This window comes from Rhineura floridana, chromosome 2 (assembly GCF_030035675.1).
Source record: "Rhineura floridana isolate rRhiFlo1 chromosome 2, rRhiFlo1.hap2, whole genome shotgun sequence".
NCBI classification, from domain to species: Eukaryota; Metazoa; Chordata; class Lepidosauria; order Squamata; family Rhineuridae; genus Rhineura; species Rhineura floridana.
Window position 1 is genome coordinate 52,481,863 of NC_084481.1, and position 21,541 is coordinate 52,503,403.

At 40.9% G+C, this 21,541-nt stretch overlaps 1 protein-coding gene across 1 annotated transcript in view; it reads right to left on the reverse strand.

Annotated features, from left to right (window-relative positions):
• Positions 1 to 21,541, reverse strand: part of PSMD14 (proteasome 26S subunit, non-ATPase 14) — a 76,315-nt gene that overhangs the window by 23,391 nt on the left and 31,383 nt on the right. Inside the window, exons 4-7 of the mRNA XM_061608648.1 lie at positions 20,168 to 20,239; positions 16,313 to 16,432; positions 13,235 to 13,305; positions 12,160 to 12,310 (exon numbers count right to left, since the gene is read on the reverse strand). Of these exons, the coding sequence (XP_061464632.1) occupies positions 12,160 to 12,310; positions 13,235 to 13,305; positions 16,313 to 16,432; positions 20,168 to 20,239 (414 nt within the window). The remainder of the gene's footprint in view (positions 1 to 12,159; positions 12,311 to 13,234; positions 13,306 to 16,312; positions 16,433 to 20,167; positions 20,240 to 21,541) is intronic.

The following is a 21,541-nucleotide window of genomic DNA, read 5'->3' on the forward strand; positions in this document are numbered from 1 at the left end:
TTCAGCTACTGTCTTCAGACCAAAGATCCATAATATTGCTTACATTTTGGCAAAATCTAGGATTCAAATAGGTCTCCAAGGAACCTCATTCATATAAATTTTAGTCAAAACATGCAATAATCCATTTAACAGACTAGCATCCTAGCAGGATCTCTCAACACTGTTAGCCAAGTAAAGGGATTATTTTTACTACTTTATTTTTTAAAGACTCCTATTTTCTAACATATCATTGTGTTTTTAAAAAATCCAAGACCTTCCAGGGGAGTTACAGCTTTTACAAATGTCTATATATCTAAATGTTTAACTTTTTAAATATCTATACATAATCATATGTAACAACAAGTCGGGGGGGGATGGGACATACTTCTAATATAGATGTAATATCCAAGGCAATGAACTGCAATCAGTTAATTCAGCTCAGTTAATCAGAACTGAAGGTCTTTCTGACATAAATATATTTGCAGCAACCCCCCCAAACTCTCTATGAAATATGGAAACGCTTTAAAAAATACATTGTGTCGCTTTGCAATTCAATCATCTAGCTATTGTTTCTGCCATATGTTTGTTGAAGAAACATAACAATGCCGAAGAAATTCTGTGCAAATGACATAATGTAGCTATGCCAGGTGTGGAAGAAGTAATGCCCCATCTAAAATCTCCTTTATCACCTGCAATTCACCTGCTATCAACTGCTTAGTTGGTTTCTATATTCTTTAAAAATTAAATGGAACACATGACCCTCGAAAAGCAGCTGAGGTTTATGACCAGTTTGTTATTTATGCTGCCATGCACACTTAGACAAGCACAACTGAAGAACATCTTTGGTCCTCTGTAAACCCACAGCATAAAAAATTCAGAGAAATCTTACTTTTTATGCCATTTCCAATGGAAAGCACTAAGAACAGAAAATGACTCATGCCAAATGCATATCACTGAATTGCTGTGATTGTGAGTTTAAGGTCTGCTACATGGAAATTATTTATAAAAATGTCAATTTTAGCTCTGGAAAACAGATTCCTAGGAGTACACACATTTTCTTTCTCTATCCTTGGAGATTTTGCTTGCTTTGATCAGGTCTACCATGCAACCTGAATACCCATATTGGGAGGGAAGACAGCTACAGAATAATACATTTATCTTGACAAGCAAAGGCATGCATCTGTAACCCACAAGCAGCAAAACCACAAGTTTCAAAGCTATATGCCTTACTGAAGATAGATGGATTATTCTACATCCACTGTGGTAAAAGGCATTTAAAAATAATACTTTTAAACAAAAAGTCTACTTGGAACTTTTTCGTTTAGGGTAGGGAAATAAACAGAAATAACCCTTCCAATTTAACTAACAAGCACTGCTGCCTTATCTAATGCCTACCATAACTGAGGGTTACTGCATTAAAGAAAATTGTTCAGCATATATAGGGATTGCATAAGTTAAGTAAAATCGTTCAATTTCTGAACAAACATAACACCTCCACATAGCAAAGGATGAAATAAAAAACCTAAACAAAATCCTTTAACGCGCATTATACATACATTAAGGCTAAAAGGGAAAGTAACTTGAGATGAAAACTGGAACTAGAGTACTATTTGCAGTTAATATTCAGTGTTAGAAACCCACATTGGCTCAATTCAGATGATCTTCCAAACTATGGCTTTGAGGACTGTAAATGAGCAGCAGGCTCATGTGTTTTCTCATTCCCCTCCTACTCACACAGGGCTTTCCTCCCTGCCCACACATGCAAGAGTGCCTCCTCGGATACACGTTTAGCACTAAGCATAGTTTGTAACAACGTCCGAATTATCCAAGTGATAATTGCTTGCCTTTTGAAAGAAAAACTGGACACCCACTAACTTTTGATTTCTAAATCTGATTTCCCAAACTTTGTTGATTCAAGAATGTGGAAAACTATGGACTGTGCCAAACAGATAAGTGAGAAGAAAGCCACACACAATAGGGAAGGGGGTTATCTGTGAATCCATGGCTTAGTTATGGTCCTCCAAATGATGGTTTCATCACTCAAACTGAGCCATTTTAGATGTAGTTGTGTATAATGTGCAACTGCACTTAGTACACGTTATAATCTAACTGTTGTCTCTTATCATAAACAATGTTTGTGAAGTGGGCACCTTCCACTAAGGCAACAATAAGCTAATTTAGTTTCCCAATCATCTATCCATTTATCAATTTCTCTACTGCAAATAGGACTCTGAATGAGAATGATTTTGAATGATTATGTGTAAGCCAGCAGTTCTCAATTTTTGCCCCAACAGACCACTTGAAAATTGCTGGGGTCTCTGCAGACCACTTATTAAACTTATTTGTTCTGCAATTCAAATCACACAAATAGTTTATATTTTAATAATAATATTCTTGCCTTTCTAATATGACTGAAGAAAAATTAAGTGATTTCCCCCCCTCTTTAGTGCTGGCATCATATATACACATACACATATGTGTTTCACCAGGTAAAGAGAAAGATTGTTCAGACACAAGTTATTGCAATACTAAAATTAGTTTTAATGTTTGTCCAAAATGTGTCTTAAGCGTACACTCTATACAGCTTAAAGCTGGTAGTCTAGCATGCTGACATTACAAAGATTCATGCCTCTGGCAACCTTCTTCCTGCTTCCCTACATGTACTCAGAAGATATGATGCTGGGGGGGTGGGGCAGGGGAGAGAGAGAAAAAGAGAGACACTGTAGTCAGCACTGGAGTTGAGGCTCTGTGATATGACTGAAGAGAAAGCTTATGAGTTAAGCTTCAGTTCCAAGTTGTCAACTTGACAGAACTGAAGTTGCATTTAGAAGCAGCCAGAGATGTGTGCCAAAGTCATCTCCTTGCATTACAGAAGATCTGAAAGTGTCAGTCACACAGCCCATAGTAATGCAGAGAGGCCAGATAAATCAACACTGAGCTTTCTTGATTTGCTTGGCATTTCTCTCAACCATTTCATTAAGCTCTCAGTACTTGTCCAAATAAGCCAGTTAGACCAAAGGCAGGTAAGAATAAAATGCTTAAGAAAGGGCACTATTCCGCGTATAGATTAACACTCTGCATGTAAACACTCTTAAGCTGTGAAGCAATTTACATACAGGAAAGCACTTGTGGATGAATCGACAACAATCTCACCAAAACAAATTACATCATGAAGAAACTTGTTGCAGGGCCACAATATAGCAGACACCACATTAAAAACCAAACCCCACACCCCATACAAGACAAACAGAATGCATGATAGTAGCATAACCTCAAGGTGATGGAGGTGTGAATGATGGCTGCCAGGTCCTATCTAACTCAAAAGGACACAGCCCTTTCAACAGATGGAAGTAGCTCTAAGTGCATCAGGTCAGTGCTAGGAGCAGATGCAGAACCAAAATCACTCCATGACTACAAACTGGAAGAAAGCCCTATCTATGCTGGGAGACCACAGATTACAAAATATGCCAACCACTGTTATTTCTCAATCTCAGGATTTTGCTTCAGAGGGTTCACCCTCTTCAGTCATGGCATGAGTCAGCACCTCAATGAAAAAGAGGGGTATAATTTCCCAGGACAGCACAACCGTAGCATTCTCTTTATGGTGCCACCTGCCAGTCTCCCCCCCGCTCTGGTTCAAATACCTCTATATTTAAGTGGACATCTTTCAACAAGCCTTTTAAGTAGAGACCTTACCCCAGTTTGCATCTGTATCTGAATTGTTCTTATGATGTTATTTTTTAAAAAAATATATATGTTTTTAAAAATGTTTTAAAAAACATTTTGTTTTTAAGGTTATTGTTTAAATATTTTTTTTAATGTTTTATGGCTTGTAGTTTTCTGCTTTCTGGGAAGAAGGGTGGGATAGAAATTTAGCAAACAAATAAATAAAATAAGGATCAAGGTAAAAAATGCAGTATCAGTGCCATGTCTATATGGCTAACATAGATGCAGAATGAGGGTTTGTTGGGAACACAGGAGAGACAGCAGCCAGCAACGCCTGGCCCTTCTGCCCCTGAGAAATAGCCACTGCCGCCTGGACTGCTCGAGAGAAAAAGCTCAACTAGAGTAGTAAGAAAGAGTTTTGGAGGTGTGAGTGGATGAGGAGAGACACCTGATTTATTTCTCAGCAATTGTTACCTAGCTAGGTCGGACCAAATGACAAGGGAACTAACTGTGAGTGGCCATCCAACAGGCCAGTTCCAGCAGGGGTGACCCCAAAGGGAAGACACCAATGGGAGTTTCCCTCTGGGGATTTTCTTGGGGTGACACAGAGGCATGAACCCCTTGCATGTGTTTAAGGTAGACCGTCTTAACAAGAGGTGGTGCAGCAGGTGGTTGGTATATCTGGCTGAGAGATGGGGAGGTGCTTTGGAGGGAAGGTTGAGGCTGTATATAGGTGGTTGAATCCCTTTACACCATATACACTATACACAGAGAGTTGCACTCTGAGCACAGCAAATTTCTTACACCTCTCACATCATCCCCTAATGGAGGGTGATGGGATGATCTTGAGCTCTCTTGTGGTGGGGCTGAGCTATTGTCTTGGACCAGAGAAAAAGAAAACATGAAGCAACAACAAAAGCATTGTGTGTCAGAGGAAAGAGGTAGGGAAGATTTAGGGGTTCACTACCGCCACGATCTTAGAGAGGTAGGCAGCATCATCATTGCAGGGCTAAGACACTTGACATCTGTTGCCGTTCAGCCATCTGTCAAGAGACCTGCGTTGCCCTGCTGACTTGCCCTCCCAGCTGGTGGTGCCATTACTTAATGCCAGGTTAGTCCATAATAGAACAACAGGTGGCTGACCTGGTGTCCATTACCAAGACCTGGGGGCCTCTGACCTTATCCAGCCTTGCCTGCCTGGGTACTTGGGTGTACCATCCACTCTGGGCTCAAATACCTCCCTGACTAAGTTGGCAGGGGTGGTGTCTGGTGTGGTGATGGAGAAGCCCTGGACACTTGTCTTGGAAGACTTCAAAATCCATACCAATTCCATCATGCCTGGGGCAGCTCAGGACTTCATGGCTGCCATGAAAACCATAGGTTTGTCTCAATATATCATGCACCTGACATACTACAGATCATACCCTTGATCTGGTCTTTGCTACAAGGAGATCAATCCTGTAGTGGGAGCGATGGTGAAGTTTTCACCCCATTATAATGGATAGATCACTCCCTGGGTGATGAGGTGCGCTAGATGACAGCTAGAGTGCAGGTGGAGCAAGTCCCCATGGAAATGTGTCAAACTGGAGGTATGAGTATACTGCAGCATCTTCCGTATCTCAGAGGTAGTACTGGCAAAAAGAGCATACAACTCAGCTTTTGTTGCATTTTCAGTAAATAGCTCCACTGAGCAGTTCAGAGTGGTAAATTGGCTGGTCTACACCAGTGCTGCATTATTAAAAATGGACCACTCAATAGTCTGTTGTGAGAGATTTGCAAAGCATTCTGAGGGCAAAACAGCTCAGATCCATACTGAACTTGATGCCACAATTAGCTCAGGTCCATTGAAAGTCCCTGGAGTACCATCTAGTTACAGCCTGAGGGATAAGTTTCAGCTGTGGCAGCCTGAGAATCTGGACAGGACTGGTGGTGAGGCTGACTACATGCCCTCTCAAGCCCTGCCCATCATAGCTGGTAAAGTCTAGTAAGAGGGGATTGACTTGATGGGTCCAGGGTTAATGCCTCACTATGGGAGGCAGTTATGCCCACCACCATGAAAGAGGCAATGGTGTTGCCTCCTCTCATACAGACCTTTCTTGTATCCAGAGGCTTAGAAAGCTCCCATCCAGTCTAATATTCCCTTTCTGCGTAAAGTGATAGATAGGGTGGTGGCCAGCTAGCTGCAGGTATGCCTGGGGAAAGCATATTATCTAAACCCATTTGAGTCTGGTTTCAGGTCCGGTTTTAGCACTCAAATAGTCTTGGTCACCCTGACTGATGACTTTTATTGGGAACAAGACAGGGAGAGTGTGATATTGTTGGTTGTCCTTCTATATCTCAGCAGCTTTAAACACCATTGACCATGGGGTTTTGGAACGACTCAGGGGGGTGGGAGTTGGAGACATTGGATTACAGTGGTTCTACTCCTACCTGCAAGGTTGTTATGACAAACTGTTACTGCGAGACTGCTGACCAGCTCCACAGCTTTTGAGGTGTGAGGTCCTGGACGGGTCCATTCTGTCTCCTATTCTATTCAATATCTATATGAAACTGTTGGGAGCTGTTATCCTGGGATCTGGAGCACATATGGTGATGACACGTAGCTGTAACTCACCATTCCATCTGAATCAGGAGAGGCTGCGCAGGAGTTGGACCACCATCTGGAAGTAGTGATGAGCTGGATGGGGGTCAATAAACTGAGGCTGAATCATGACAAGCTAGAGGTCTTATGTCTGGGAATTAGGTGGACAGTCTCTTCTGAGAGAAGCTACACTCCCCCTGAAGGAACAGATATGTTGTCTGGGAATATTCCAGGATTCCAACCTGTCACTGAGGTCTCAAGAGGCTTCTGTGGCTAGGAGTAGGCTGATTCATCAGGTACAGCTGTTCCCAGATTCTGATCGCCTGACCTCAGTTGCCCATGCCCTGATGACCTCCTGCCTTGACTACTGCAATGCATTCTATGTGGGGCTGCCCTTATAGATGGTCCAGAGGCTGAATATAGTGCAGAATGCAACTGCTGGGTTGGTAAATGGGGCAGTGTGATAGGACTCTCTGCTATTGGTCCAGTGAACTAACAGGTTCAAGGTCTTAGCACGCGTACAAAGCCCTAAACAACTTGGGACCCAAGACCTTAAAAGAGTGCTTCCCCCAATATCAATCATCTTGGTTCCTAGTACTGGGAGGGGAGACCTTGTTTGTGCTGCTGCCACTAGGGGCTACCTGGTTGTCATTGACCTCTGACAGGGCCTGCTCTGTGGTAGTTCCCCATTTGTGGAATGCCCTCCCTAGTGAGGTACCCCTCCCCCTCCCCCCCGACTTTCATGAGAAACTAATACACATTCCTGTTTACCCAGGTATTCGATGGTTGAAAGACCCTGTTCTTGGCAACCCTGAAATTATCAGCTGTGTGAGTATGCAACTCTTTTTACAGGTTTTTATATGTTTTTATTTTACTTTTAATTGTACTGCTTTATCACCTTGGTGTTTGCCTCCCCAGGGTCCTTTAGGAGGAAAGGCGGGATAGAAGCTTATTAACAACAACATACTGTAGGTGAAATGCAAGGCCTGGTTCACACAAAACATCTGCTTAGTGGAGGCTACTGAAGACCATATATGCACAGGTGTGTTCCACAAGGCAAGCTGTTCATGGGCACTAGCTCTTCACAAGATGGTATTTCTTTCATATCACAATTGTATGAAGTAGCTCATATGAGAAGCACACAACAAGACAGTTGCAACTGCAAGCAGTCTCTAGGTGGCAGCTGTTTCATGTGAAGCAAACTTAAAACATTAAGCAGATAGTAGAATTACTGCTATTGATCGTTTGGCCAATTCCTATGCAAGACATTAATGGATACTGCTATAAAATTAACATGTGAAAAAGGTAACAAAATGTATTTCAAAATTCATTTCAGTATGCATTAGATATGGCAGTCATGAAACAGTCATCAATATTTTTGTCTAAGATCTAAAGAACCATTAAACTAATTCCATGTGCCCAAAGGAGCTTTATGATTTTTCCTTTAACATCCCCTAACGCTATGCAGCAAACTGCTTTTGAAAACTGAGTGGAGATTCAAAAGCAGTTTGTGATATGGCATGGTTTTGGGGGAGGGGAGTCTAATTCGTCTGAGTCAGCATGACCTCTTTAGATACAGCTGTAAAGCTTTTTATTATACTATACCAGGGTGGGGAACCTTTGGCCCTCTAGATGTTGGTGAACTACACCATCCCTGACCATTGGCCATGCTTGCTTTGGCTGATGAGAGTTGTAGGTCAGCAACACCAGGAGAGCCGAAGGTTCTCCAACCCTGTGCTGGATTGAGAGAAAGAGTGGGGGGTGATGTTCAATCTATCGTGACACTGTTTAAGGTCTTCTTGGAATTTTCATTTCTGTTTTAACGTGTACATTTAAAAAAAAAATTATATTGCTGCCTACGCTAGGGGAATCTTTTGAAAAAAGGTAGCTTTAAAAAAGTAAACACAGAAAATTGTCTAACAAAGCAAGCTGAAGCGGAAGCTTTCAGAGAGAAACTAACATTGAAATAAAATAACCTTAAATGTGTGATGCCTCATAATGTGTGGGAGAAATATAAATGGGATTTAAGCAAATAAGATGCTATGGGGAGGCTCTGCTCTCATGGTGCTCTCCACTTAATAGTATCCTAAGAAGAATAGGAGGGGAAACGGGCACCATCAATTTGCAACAGGGATGTTGTAGTTTCACCTACTACACCTCTCCATGCACAAGCACTTTGGATTTATCCAATTTTTCCTTTATAATAAATCACAACAAACCAAGAACAAAAGATTCTGCTGTTTGAGTGACTGCTGGAGACAGGATGAGGGGCGCAGAACATACAGAAAATGATATGGCAGACTGAGGTTGATGGGGCTCCTGAACTTGTGGCAAGCACCCCTGTATGGGGTTTTACACTCATTGTGTCATTTTGTCACCATGTGACATCATACGTAGGTGCAGTTATTCTCTGGCAGACTACTTACTTCCAACAAATTACATCTGTTAGCTACTGCTTAGGAAGTAGGTTCACAATGGTCTGGGATAAATACAATAGTTATTACAGAGAATAGCAGCTAAGAGATAAAAAGGAAGCTCCATCTCTATCAATCTCTTCCTCGCATCAGAGTGGATAAGCAGAGAAGGGGGGGGGAACACTGAGAAGGTATAGATATGAGGGCCAATTCAATGGCAAATGGTTTTCCCCAAGTTATGGAGTACAAGAACTTATTCCAACATCATGCTTTTGCCTGGATAATTTCAACAGGCCTGGCACCAGCGGGCAGCCAGGTGGGGCATATGCTGAGAGCCCTAGCCACTCCCGAGGGGCCCTTGCCCAGATCTACAGGCTGGGCCTGGAAGGGTGGAGCTTTGAGATCTATGGTGGTGTTGGCTCACAGAGCATGATTTGCAGCACAAATGATGCTGTGCAACCCGATGCTGATTGCAGAGCGGGTGCTGCACTACCCTCATAGACAACACTGCCCTCCATCACTGGTGCAGGCTTCCCTGTCATCACGTTAGCGCATATGCTCAAAGTGTGCTGACATCATGACACGGGAGGTGGTGGGGTGGCAGTCGGGGGATGTTGGTACCCTGGCACCAGCCCTGAATTCCAAGGTTATCCATCTCCACCCCATAACACAACAAATGCAAGATGGGTTGTGGTTTACTGTCTAAGGCCACAGACACACTTGTGATTATACTGGTTCCACTGATCTCCACCTCTGTTTTTAGAATCCGGATACACACATTGTTCATTATGCTCCGTCCCTTTTTACTCCACAATGTGGGATTTTTGAGATCAGATGCGTTTTCCCTTCAAGCCAGTTTCACACTGACTTGAAAACTATTTGGTCTATCTACCCATGTTGATAGCTACTCCAAGGAGTGTCCAGTGGAAACACTGTGCAGTGGGTGGTCCTAAAAGATCTGACATCAGCAATGGGGCTGAGTATATTCCATCAAACAGTAAGGCTGTGTACAGGCAGGTGCAGATTTGTTTCAAACCGCACACACACAAAATGGTCTCGCTGCTTTGTAAGCAACTAGTGCGCACGTAGCCTAAGGAGAGATGGGACCATTATACATAGGCTCATGAGGAAGAATTAGTGGATAAAATGAAATTGCTGTGGATGCCCGATACCTGAATCATGTTTAGCTGCAGGTAAGAAAAGTTCCGAACTGCAAGATTTCATTAAGGGTCTTAAACAGGGCTACATAAGGATTTACGATAGCCATGCTCTGCCTCCATAGTTGGAGGCAACATGCTCCTGAATACCAGTTGGGGGAAACCGCGGGGGTGGAGTGCTATTGCACCCAGGTCCTGCTTGCGGGCTTCCCATGGACATCTGGTTGGCCACTGTGGGAATAGGATGCTGAGCTAGATGGGCCACTGGCCTGATCCAGCAGGCTCTTCTATGTTCTTATTAAGAAACTCTATTTCCTCTTCCATTCATTCCAAAGTTACCAATTAAACATGTGGGGAACCAGACCAAGTAGCTCTTCCCACATGTTATTAATGTGCACTGCACAAAGTGATACTCGGAATGGGCTTAAACAATAGCAATACCTACATGAAGCTATAGATATTCTGAAACAGTACAAAAATCACAGGAAGGTGCTTTATATCAAATGGGAAATCTTGAAGGCGAACAAAAGATCAGCAGAATAACTTTCAATCAGAAAAATGTACAAAGTGCTCCTTCTCAAAAATCTCTGAAATGAGTATTCGATTCTAGATATGCCTGTGTACTATGTTGTACTTGACAGATACTTCTTGAGTCTTATTTTTTAAATCTTTTTTGTTGTTGAACACAGTTGTACAAACATTCATGGCTTTTAAAAATGAAAGTTAACAACAAACTTGGGTTTGCTATATTCATGTAAGTTGCCATTTTATAATATCATGAAAACAGCAGTAATTGTAGATGGTTACCTGCTTTAATATCACAAAACCATTAACACAAAAACTTAAATACTTAAAATATTTATGAAATCATATAAATGCCATACATATTAATTTAATGACTATTCTACAATACAATAGAAGAGCATGCTCAAACAAAACACCTCAGCAGTATTTTAAAGCAGTAACCACCTAGCCAATTTCTGTATGTTCTGTAGTTTTTCTAATCCACTCTCCCTGTGGCTGAGCAAAATCGAATTGCCTCTCACATTTGCAGACAGCTCTGTGAAGGTGATAATAGAGCTGCTCCCTGCTGTCATGAGGCAGGAAATAGGAAAATGGCATATGGGGCTAGAAAGAAATAAAAAAAAAGAACCAAACAAGAACAAAAGAGATTTCAACAAAGGACAAACTATAACCCAATATGCTTTGCAAGTTAATCTCTTTTCATAATGATTTCACATAATCATTCATCTGCAAACTCACCCTAAAATGTGAATGGCTGCAAAGTCTTCAGGGAAAGTTTTTATTCTGAGACATTTGGAACACACATAAAGCGTTGTGTTCCAGCTCTATAAAGTAAGAATGTTATTTCTATCCATGGAAAGACTGAATCTAGCTCATTCTAATAAGACACATGGTCTTGGTTACTAGCCTTAAGCTCCACTAATTTTAAAAGAACTCAAGATGGCTTACAATTCATTGCATAAAAATAATAATAAAGGTCCCCATTAAAATCACAAATAGCGCAAATATTAACATCAAAGTCAAGCCCCTAGCCTGACCCTAAACATGTTTACTCAGAAAAACTGTACCAAGTTTAAATGGGGCTTGCTGTCTAAATTAAAATTATAGCTTGACTTTTTAAAAGTTGCCTATGAGCAGCTAGCTAGTGCAAAATGCAGCAGTTTGACTGCTCAACTGGGTCAGAGTATTGCCATCACGTTATGCTGCTATCAAAAGACTTGCACTGGCTGCCAATTAATTACTGGGCAAGGTTCAAGGTGCTGGTACTTGTGCATAAAGTGTTATAAAGCTCAGGATCAAAATACTTACAAGATTGTCTCACCCCTTACACACCTGACTGATCACTTCACTCTGTAGGAGAGGGCTTCTTGCAGATACCATCTTATCAGGAGGTCAATTTTGTACGATGTAGGAATTGGACCTTAAGTGTGACAGTACCTGCCCTTTGGAAATCCCTCCCCCTACATATCAGACAGGTACTGTCTTTAAGGTGTCTATTAAAATCTTTTTGGAAGGGAAGTTTTCAAGTGGAGATTTTTATCCCAGTTTTTATATGAGCTGGATTAAAATTGTATTTATATGTGTTTTTATTGTTAAATTGCTTCTGATGTTTTATGGAAAGTGATTCATAAATGAAATAATCACCAACGAACTCTTTAAGAGCAAAGGAGACCACAAAACAAGAGACATCCATTACAGAAGCAAGTTTTCATCTACAGAAATACTGAACTGACAATGCAATCTCTAAAAATGTTCCACGTCTGAGAATCCAAAATGTTCCAATGGGATTTTAAGATAAAACAGATGTTTTCCCCTTTTAATAGAAACTAACACATACCTTTCCTTTCACGCTCTGAATGGGATCCACTACTACAGCTACAGCTCTTTCTGACAGGGCTTCAAAACTCTGCTGAGTATTGATATCCACACCAGACAACCAACAACCAAAGCCAGGGTGACTGTGATACCAGCCAACAACCATCTCAGGTCTGGAACAAAGAAGGCATTTGGAAATGATCCAACACAAAAATATGAAAAACTTCAATGAAATACGGATGTTTTCAAGAGGGAAGGGAACCCAAAAATGTGAAAGGCACCATTAGAAATGTTTAAATTACTGCTCATCAGATTATGGTGAAAACATTAAGATGTGACAAAGGAGTGCAATCATTAAGGGATGCATATTAGCATTGATAGGTTAGGCTCTCAGTTTTTCACCCTCCTACCACACCTTCCAATCCAGTCTTTACCCTTTCAGCACTTCAGTAAATACCTACTCTAGCTCACTGCCACCAAAAGGTGGTTTTTCACAGCAGAATGTCCGTTTCAGATATGGACAACAGGAACAAGCGGCAGGAAAAGATTAAATATCAATTAAACCAGCAGTAGAACTAGGAACTGAGTCAAAAAGCAATTTGCACTGTTCTGCTCAGCTGTTGAGTCTTTCGTTAACATTAATTTTGAAGTTTTTGCGGCAGTATCAGAATTTGAACAAGCAGGTGACAACTGTTGAGAGACCCCAAGTGAAGTAACAAAATTTGTTTAAATATTTGAATGCCTTTTTATCAGGTAACCCCTACTGTGGTGTACAGACCAGCACAGCTGAAAACAAAAACATAATTAGGGTGGGAATAGTCCCCTTTTGTACTAGTGGAAACTGTTGGTTGAATATTGCTTCAGTGTATGCAATAGTTTCAACCAAACCAGAATTTGAAAGTACTCAGCTAAATGCAATCTCCTGAATCTTCTCACAAGGTAGCAAGCCCACAATTAGGTTTTTGTAACATGTTATGTTAGTTGCACAAGACTAAACCAATTACTTCTACTTCAGTACTGGTAAATGAGCCAATAGGAAAATGGGACTTGCATGTGTTATTGCTTTTTTTTTTAAAGCCAATTAAGAAGTCCTTTACCTTCCAGTCTGCTTTAGCATATCCAACATTTTGGCTTGAAACACAGGATCAACTGCCTCTACGCTGACCCCCTGAAATTGGAGACAGATTAACAGCATCAATTATAAATATAAATAATCTGGCATACAGTTACTTAAGGAAATACTTTTCTTGTCACAAAAATATTTCACGATAGTAACAATCTGTTTATATATTACATGTATCTTAGAAGTCAGCTTTTAATAATTGTATAAGGCATATTGTATCCAATCCTTCCCTTTCCTCCAAGTTGCTCAGAGCAGGGTTAACCTCACAACATCCTTGTGAACTACATGTAGGCTATGAATGACTTGTCCAAGGCCACACAGTGAACTTCATGTACGTTCAGGAATTTAAATTTAGTTCTCTGGTATCCAAAATGAACTCACAGTATTATTATTTATTTCTCTGATTTATAGACTGTTTACTATCAAATAGATCTCTAAACTGTTTATCTAAAACACACACACAGGTATGTAAGTCTACAGTTTCAAGAACTAGCTTCTACTTCTAGCTAACTAGCAAATCTAATTTTAATTTGACTATTTATTTATTGAATTTATATCCCATCTTTCCTCCCAAAGGAGCCCAGGGCAGCAGTTGGTTAAATGTATAAAACATTATAAACTCGTACATTTTATAAAAACAAGAACAGTTTGTACACTTCTAAGTGTTCATATTCTGGCCTCTGTTTACAAAAGCCTTCTGGGCAAGCCCACTGTCAATATTCAGAAGTCAATACTAATTTTCCTTGTCCTGTTGAGTATTCATGTCTGCGGCATACTATCAACTCAGCTTCAGATTTATTGCTGGTGACAAAACATCCTCTACCAGCCAAAAGAGTATATCAATGGGAAAAATAGTCCAGAAAATTTACAAGCAAACCCCATCACAATGTAAACGAAGATTAATTCTACCCAAGACCTTGAGGTTCTTGAGTACCCTGAAACATAGGAAGAGTCAACATATAGTTCCCCAATTCCCCCACTCCCAAATTCTATGTTACTCCCACACATCCTGACCAATGATGGTCCTTGTAGGTAGCCCAGGGTATTTCCTTGCTCCCAGATATGTTCACATTTGCCAAGTGAATAAAGCCTTGCTCATCTTTTTGTAATTAATAACATCTGACAGAACACAAGTGAGAGCTCATTAGTGGTGACTGTGGTGAAGAAATAGTGCTTCTTCACCAGCTTGCAGCCCCATTCAATGGAACGTTTCCCAAATGGTTTGAGGACCACCACCGAGACCCTCAGGGCAATGTGAAGGAACTGTCAGTAGCCATTGTGACTTATTAGCTAAGCAATTAAGAGGACATAGCTACTCGCATTCATTTTGACTATAACAACAGAGGCGTACAAACTGTTCTTGTGCAGTACAGTCCACAGAGGTAGCCAGTGCATGGTCTGGAGATTTTTTGTTGAACACATTTTAGTTGATTACACCTTAAGGGTGCAACAAGGCACTTGCTGGGGTGTGTGGTCCACCACTTGTTTGCTTGCTTCTGCCCTCTCATGACTAGCAACATCTAGCAAGAGGGTAATGGCTGGCTGAAGTAATTAATGCTTCTTCGCAGGATGAAAATGATCTAGATCTGTGTCAGCTGCTTTTCAGGCACAGAAACTGCCCTCATCACCTGGACCTCTCAGCAGCAACTTTTAGTACCAACTACCATGGTATCTTACTGGATGCGCTTGGTGGCTTGGAACTGGAGCACTATATTTCAGTATTTCTACTCCTCTCTAGGTGGTTAATTCCCTGCATAGAAGACTACTGCTCAGCGCCAAGGCACATGTTATTGGGTCCCACAGGGTTCCATCTTGTTCCCTGTGCTTTTTAACATCTGAAGCTCAGCTCTATTTCTCCTTTTCACTGGATGTAGGTGAGGCCCTGGAGGTGCTGGTGGCACTAGATGCAATACTTCCTGAACAGAGATAGTGTTTTATCCAATGCAACACAAAGTAAACATCTCCTCAGTGTAATGATTACTGCTAGGGTAACAGGACTCCCCCCTCCCCCTAAACCTGTTCTAAGGGTTTCCCAAACCCTCTGGAGCAGATTTGGGAAAGGTGGGGGGCCTGCAGGGAAAGAGCAGGGAAAGTCCCCATTTGCTAGCAGTAATACTTGAACTGATGGGACACAGTTGTAGCTAAACAATGGGAAATATTCTACTGTTATCTGTACCTTGCTAACCTCTATATATTAGACTAGTGGAATATATTGTACGTGGGAATGTCTTTGATGGGACTTATCAAAAACATCTGTTAGTAAAAAATGCATCTACCAGGTTACTAATTAGGGCTGGTTTTAGGAAGCATATCACCAGTACTTAAAGAGCGACACTGTTTTCAGGTACAATTCATTACCTATAAACACGTAGAGACCTGGCCATCTCCTACCACAGGAACCTGCCTGAACCCTGTAGTCATCCTCAGAGACCTTCATCCATGTGGCTGCTCAGTAAGAATGACAGAGAAGTTGTGGTGCCTCAATGTTTGGGATGATCTTCCCAGAAAAGCTCACCGGGCACCAACAGTGATGTCATTTCAGTGTCAGATGAAGGGTTTTTCTTTTCATGCTCAGGCATTCCAGCATAGTGACCAGCTAATATTTTATTTTGATGCCTCCTTGTGTGGTTTCTCATCTGGTTTTTACCTGATGCTTTTGTGATTTTACTATCTTAACTTTATTTTATTTTTTAATTGTTTTAAATACTAGGAGCTTCAATGCTAAAGGATGGTTTATAAATTCATCATCCATACCGGAAAGATGGGAGCAGCATGCCAGAGAATTTGGATGTATATAATTATAACCTATAAACCAGCACACAGGAGTCTATGCCTTTGGACAAGTCTGAGCTAAGCAGAACTGACACTCACAATAAATTTTTGGTTGATGGTAATAGCCAATTAGTACCAAGTTAAAGAACCATCTCTAAACACAAATATCTGGAACATAAATTGAACTACACTCAAGAGTCTAAGAAACAGGTTCAGAAGTACTGTTATGGCGAAAGAAAGGTATCATTTTAATCCAACACATTCAAGGAAGAGTACTTACCGTTCCTGACTGTGGCATAGCAAACACATCAATCACCCTGACTGTATAGTCATCAACAAATTCTCCAAGCATAAGCCCCATAACTTCCATGGGAACACCAGCTCGGCCATGCTTCAACATCTGGAAAGAAGATCAAATTCTACTGCAAGACTATTCAAGGGACAAATGTTTGATTCTCTGGTGTTTATTTTTTTCCCTATTAGAATGTAATGAAATAAGGCCTTATAGCACTAAAGGTGTGAATTTATAATAATTACATATTCACACCTTTAGTGCTATAGGACCTTATTTATAAAATGTCATTTTCTTGGGACAGCTGGAATTTCCCCATGCTGTACAAAACATTTACGATACCCCCTTACACCATGGCACACACTTAGGCAACAGAGGGGAATTAAGATTTTGAATACAAAAGGCAATGGGATGGGAAGAGAATGGTTCAGATCTGAAAAGCTTGATGATGTCACTAAGATATAAAAGTATTAAAAACAGTAACACTACAATAAAGAAATACAAATTTATAATTGTTGTTGTTATCTGCATCCAAGTCAACTACGACTTATGGCGACCCTATGAATCAGTGACCTCCAAGAGCATCTGTTATGCACCACCCTGTTCAGATCTTGTAAGTTCAGGTCTGTGGCTTCCTTTATGGAATCAATCCATCTCTTGTTTGGCCTTCCTCTTTTTCTACTTCCTTCTGTTTTTCCAAGCATTATTATCTTTTCTAATGAATCATGTCTTCTCATTATGTGTCCAAAGTATGATAACATCAGTTTCATCATTTTAGCTTCTAGTGACAGTTCTGGTTTAATTTGTTCTAATGCCCAATTATTATTGGTCTTTTTTGCAGTGCACGGTATACGCAAAGCTCTTCTCCAACACATTTCAAACGAGCTGATTTTTCTCTTATCCGCTTTTTTCACTGTCCAACTTTCACATCCATACATAGAGATCGGGAATACCATGGTCTGAATGATCCTGACTTTAGTGTTCAGTGATACATCTTTGCATTTGAGGACCTTTTCTAGTTCTCTCACAGCTGCCCTCCCCAGTCCTAGCCGCCTTCTGATTTCTTGACTATTGTCTCCCTTTTGGTTAATGATTGTGCCAAGGTATTGATAATCCTTGACAAGTTCAATGTCCTCACTGTCAACTGTAAAGTTGCATAAATCTTCTGTTGTCATTACTTTAGTCTTTTTGACGTTCAGCTGCAGTCCTGCTTTTGTGCTTTCTTCTTTAACTTTCATCAGCATTCGTTTCAAATCATTACTGGTTTCTGCTAGTAGTATGGTATTGTCTGCGTATCTTAAATTATTGATATTTCTCCCTCCAGTTTTCACACCTCCTCCATCTTGGTCCAATCCTGCTTTCCGTATGATATGTTCTGTGTACAGATTAAATAAACAGGGTGATAAAATACACCCCTGTCTCACACGCTTTCCGATTGGGAACCAATCGGTTTCTCCATATTCTGTCCTTACAGTAGCCTCTTGTCCAGAGTATAGGTTGCGCATCAGGACAATCAAATGCTGTGGCACCTCCATTTCTTTTAAAGCATTCCATAGTTTTTCATGATCTACACAGTCAAAGGCCAACGTATGTTTGCAATATGATCTCTGGTACCTCTTCCGTTTCTAAATCCAGCTTGGATGTCTGGCATTTCTCGCTCCATATATGGTAAGAGCCTTTGTTGTAGAATCTTGAGCATTACTTTACTTGCATGGGATATTAAGGCAATAGTTCGATAATTACTGCATTCCCTGGGATCCCCTTTCTTTGGAATTGGGATGTATATGGAACGCTTCCAGTCTGTGGGCCATTGTTTAGTTTTCCATATTTCTTGACAGATTTTACTCAAAATTTGGACTGATTCAGTCTCAGTTGCTTGTAGCAACTCTATTGGTATGCCATCTATTCCTGGTGATTTGTTTCTTCCAAGTATTTTAAGAGCAGCTTTCACCTCGCATTCTAAAATTTCTGGTTCTTCATCATATGGTTCCTCCGTGAATGAATCTGCCATCCTGGCATCTCTTTTATAGAGTTCTTCAGTGTATTGCTTCCATCTTCCTTTTATTTCATCTCGGTCAGTCAGTGTGTTCCCCTGTGGATTATTCAACATCCCTACTCTTGGTTTAAATTTCCCTTTCATTTCTCTGATCTTTTGGAACAGGGCTCTTGTTCTACCCTTTTTGTTGTCCTCTTCTATTTCTATACAGTAACTATTGTAATAGTTCTCTTTGTCCCTACGTACTAGTCGCTGTATTGTTGCATTTAGGGTTCTGACTGTGTTTCTATCGCCTTTTGCTTTTGCTTTCCTTCTCTCTTTAACCATTTGAAGAGTTTCTTCAGTCATCCATTGGGGTCTTTCTCTCTTTTTAGCTAGAGGTATTGTCTTTTTGCATTCTTCTCTGATAACATCTCTGACTTCATTCCATAGTTCTTCTGGTTCTCTGTCAACTAAGTTTAAAGCCTCAAACCTGTTCCTTATTTGATCTCTATATGCTTCTGGGATGTTATTTAAATTGTATTTTGGCATTATGATTGCTTTGTTCTTCTTCTTTAGCTTTACTCTGATTTTCGATATGACCAGTTCATGACCTATACCGCAGTCTGCTCCTGGTCTTGTTTTTGCAGAAAATATGGAACTTCTCCATCTTCCGCTACCGATTATATAATCAATTTGATTCCTATATTGGCCACTTGGTGATGTCCACGTGTACAGTCGTCTTTTCGGTTGTTCAAAAAATGTGTTTGCAAGAAACAAATTATTGGCTTCACAGAATTCAATAAGTCTTTCTCCTGCTTCGTTTCTGTCTCCTAGGCCCCATTTCCCCACAATTCCTAATTCTTCTCTGTTCCCTACTTTTGCATTCCAGTCCCCCCTGATTATCAGCACATCTTGTTTTGGTGTGTGATCAATTTCTTCCTGTACTCCTGCGTAAAATCTCTCCAATTCCTCCTCTTCTGCATTTGCCGTCGGAGCATATACTTGGATGATGGTTATGTTGATAGCTTTCCCATTTAGTCTCATTGATATAACTCACTCAGACCTTGCGTTGTAGCTCCTAATTGCTCTTGCTACATCACTTCTCACTATTAAAGCAACCCCATTTCTTCTTAATTTCTCATTTCCTGCATAAAATATTTTGTAGTTGCCTGATTGGAAATGTCCCATTCCCGTCCATTTTAGTTCGCTCACGCCAAGTATTGTAATGTTGACGCGTTCCATTTCTTGTTTGACAATTTCTAACTTTCCCTGGTTCATGCGTCTCACATTCCATGTTCCTATTGTGTGCGTCGTACAACTCTGGACTCTCCTTTTGCATCTGTGTACATCAGCCTCTGGGCTTCCTTTTGGCTTTGACCCAGCTGCGTCAGTCACAGCGCTACTCATACTTGTCCTTTGATCTTCCCCAGCAGCTCGGTGAGTGCCTTCTGACCTGGAGGTCTCATCTTCCAGCACTATCTCGTGTTGCATTTTGGATACTCTGTTCACAGGGTTTGCGTGGTAAGAGATATTCAGAGGTGGCTTACCATTGTCTTCCTCTGAGTTTGGATGCATCTTAGTCTGGTGTTTCAGCTTTGACCACTCCGCCTTGGGTGCCCCTGCTAGGAGTCTAGCCTCTTGGTCGAGACTCCTGACGGCTTTGCTCTCAGCTTCTTCAACACACTCAAACCCCCTCACCATGTTAAGGTGTGCATCCGAAGAGGAGAACAAATTTATAATAGATGCTGTATATTACTACAAAATAACTACGGCACAGTTGATATACAAAGACTACAGTAGTTCCTCATTTTTTCACATTAGAACTCTATCCCGTCTTTGTGAAATATCATCCAGCAAATACTTACCTTCAAAAGTGCAAGGGAAGAGATGTAAACCTGTTCAGCTGTGTCAACTGCAGGAGCATCAGTAGGAGGTCCCTAGGAAAAGAAGCAACACATCACTATGTATTTGGCTACATGCATAAAATATGCTTCATTCTAGCAAAAAAAATAGCATTCTGTCCAGCATTTCAGATACAAGGAGAGGTCTAGAGCCGCATTATGTAGTAACTATCAATACCCGCTTCTGGCATCAGCCTCCATCTGTCTCCCTAATAGACCCAATTGAAGATCAGAGGAAGCATCCAAATGGCACAGGGCTACAACTGGATGAAGAAACCCTAACAAACCAGCCTCCTTTGCAGGTATGGAAGCATTGTTAAAGGCACCAAGCTATGAATGAGAAGTCCCTACTGCAAACCTTGTCTCTGACACAAACTCAGTATGCGGCCTTTGGCAACCTACTCTCTTGGTCTCAGCCCAGCAGCTGAATTTCAAGGATAATTCTTACCAAGTTTATAGGGTTGTTGTATGGATTATAGCACAATAATGTGAAATGCTCTCAACTCAAAAGCAGCCTTCCTCAGCCTTGGGTCTCCAGATGTTGTTTGCTTAGCCACTGGTGAGGGATGATGGGAACTGTAGTCTAAACACATCTGAGGACCCAAGGCAGCTTTAAAACATTATACAAATGCTAAGTATTCTTATTGTTACTGGCATATGCACACACACACACACACATGTCCCTCTGGAACTTGTCCAAAGTAGATACCAAGTATGCCCCTATATAATGTATTTGGTCCAAGGGAAGGCAAATGTGTTTCTTTGATCATCTATCTAATCAGAATTTTAAAAATCATGAATAAGGTTTTAGGTGAAAACCTGTTACCAATAATACAGGCTTGGACTCCAGTGACATTCTCTTAGTGAGTTAAATATTGCAGGAAGTCTAATTACATGCATATATATATATATATTTCCAATTCACCAATTAACTACATGTTTCTCACAGTGGTGTGAATATAAATGCTGCTGAGCTAGCATGATTAACTGGCACCAACACAAACACAATTTCCCTTTGCTTTGTCAGTTTTCAGCTAAAGAGGACTTGAAGAAAAAGGCTATGGAAGCACTTTGCAGTTCCACTGGTGCAGCAAGAGAAAAATGGACCTCCAATCCCTAGGTGGAAAAGCTGTGAACAAAATACTCTGCTCTTTGCTTCATGTGTAGCTAATAAAAAATTAGCACAATTGTCCTAGGTGTGAATGATGGCTGCGGCCAGTACTGTGTATTGCTCAAGTGCAGAATGCCAACTAGCATTTGAGAGAAAAAGAGAAAAAAAGTATATGCCCTTTCTGGGAAGCAAGGTGCTTCCTGTGAATGATGACACAGTGGTACAAA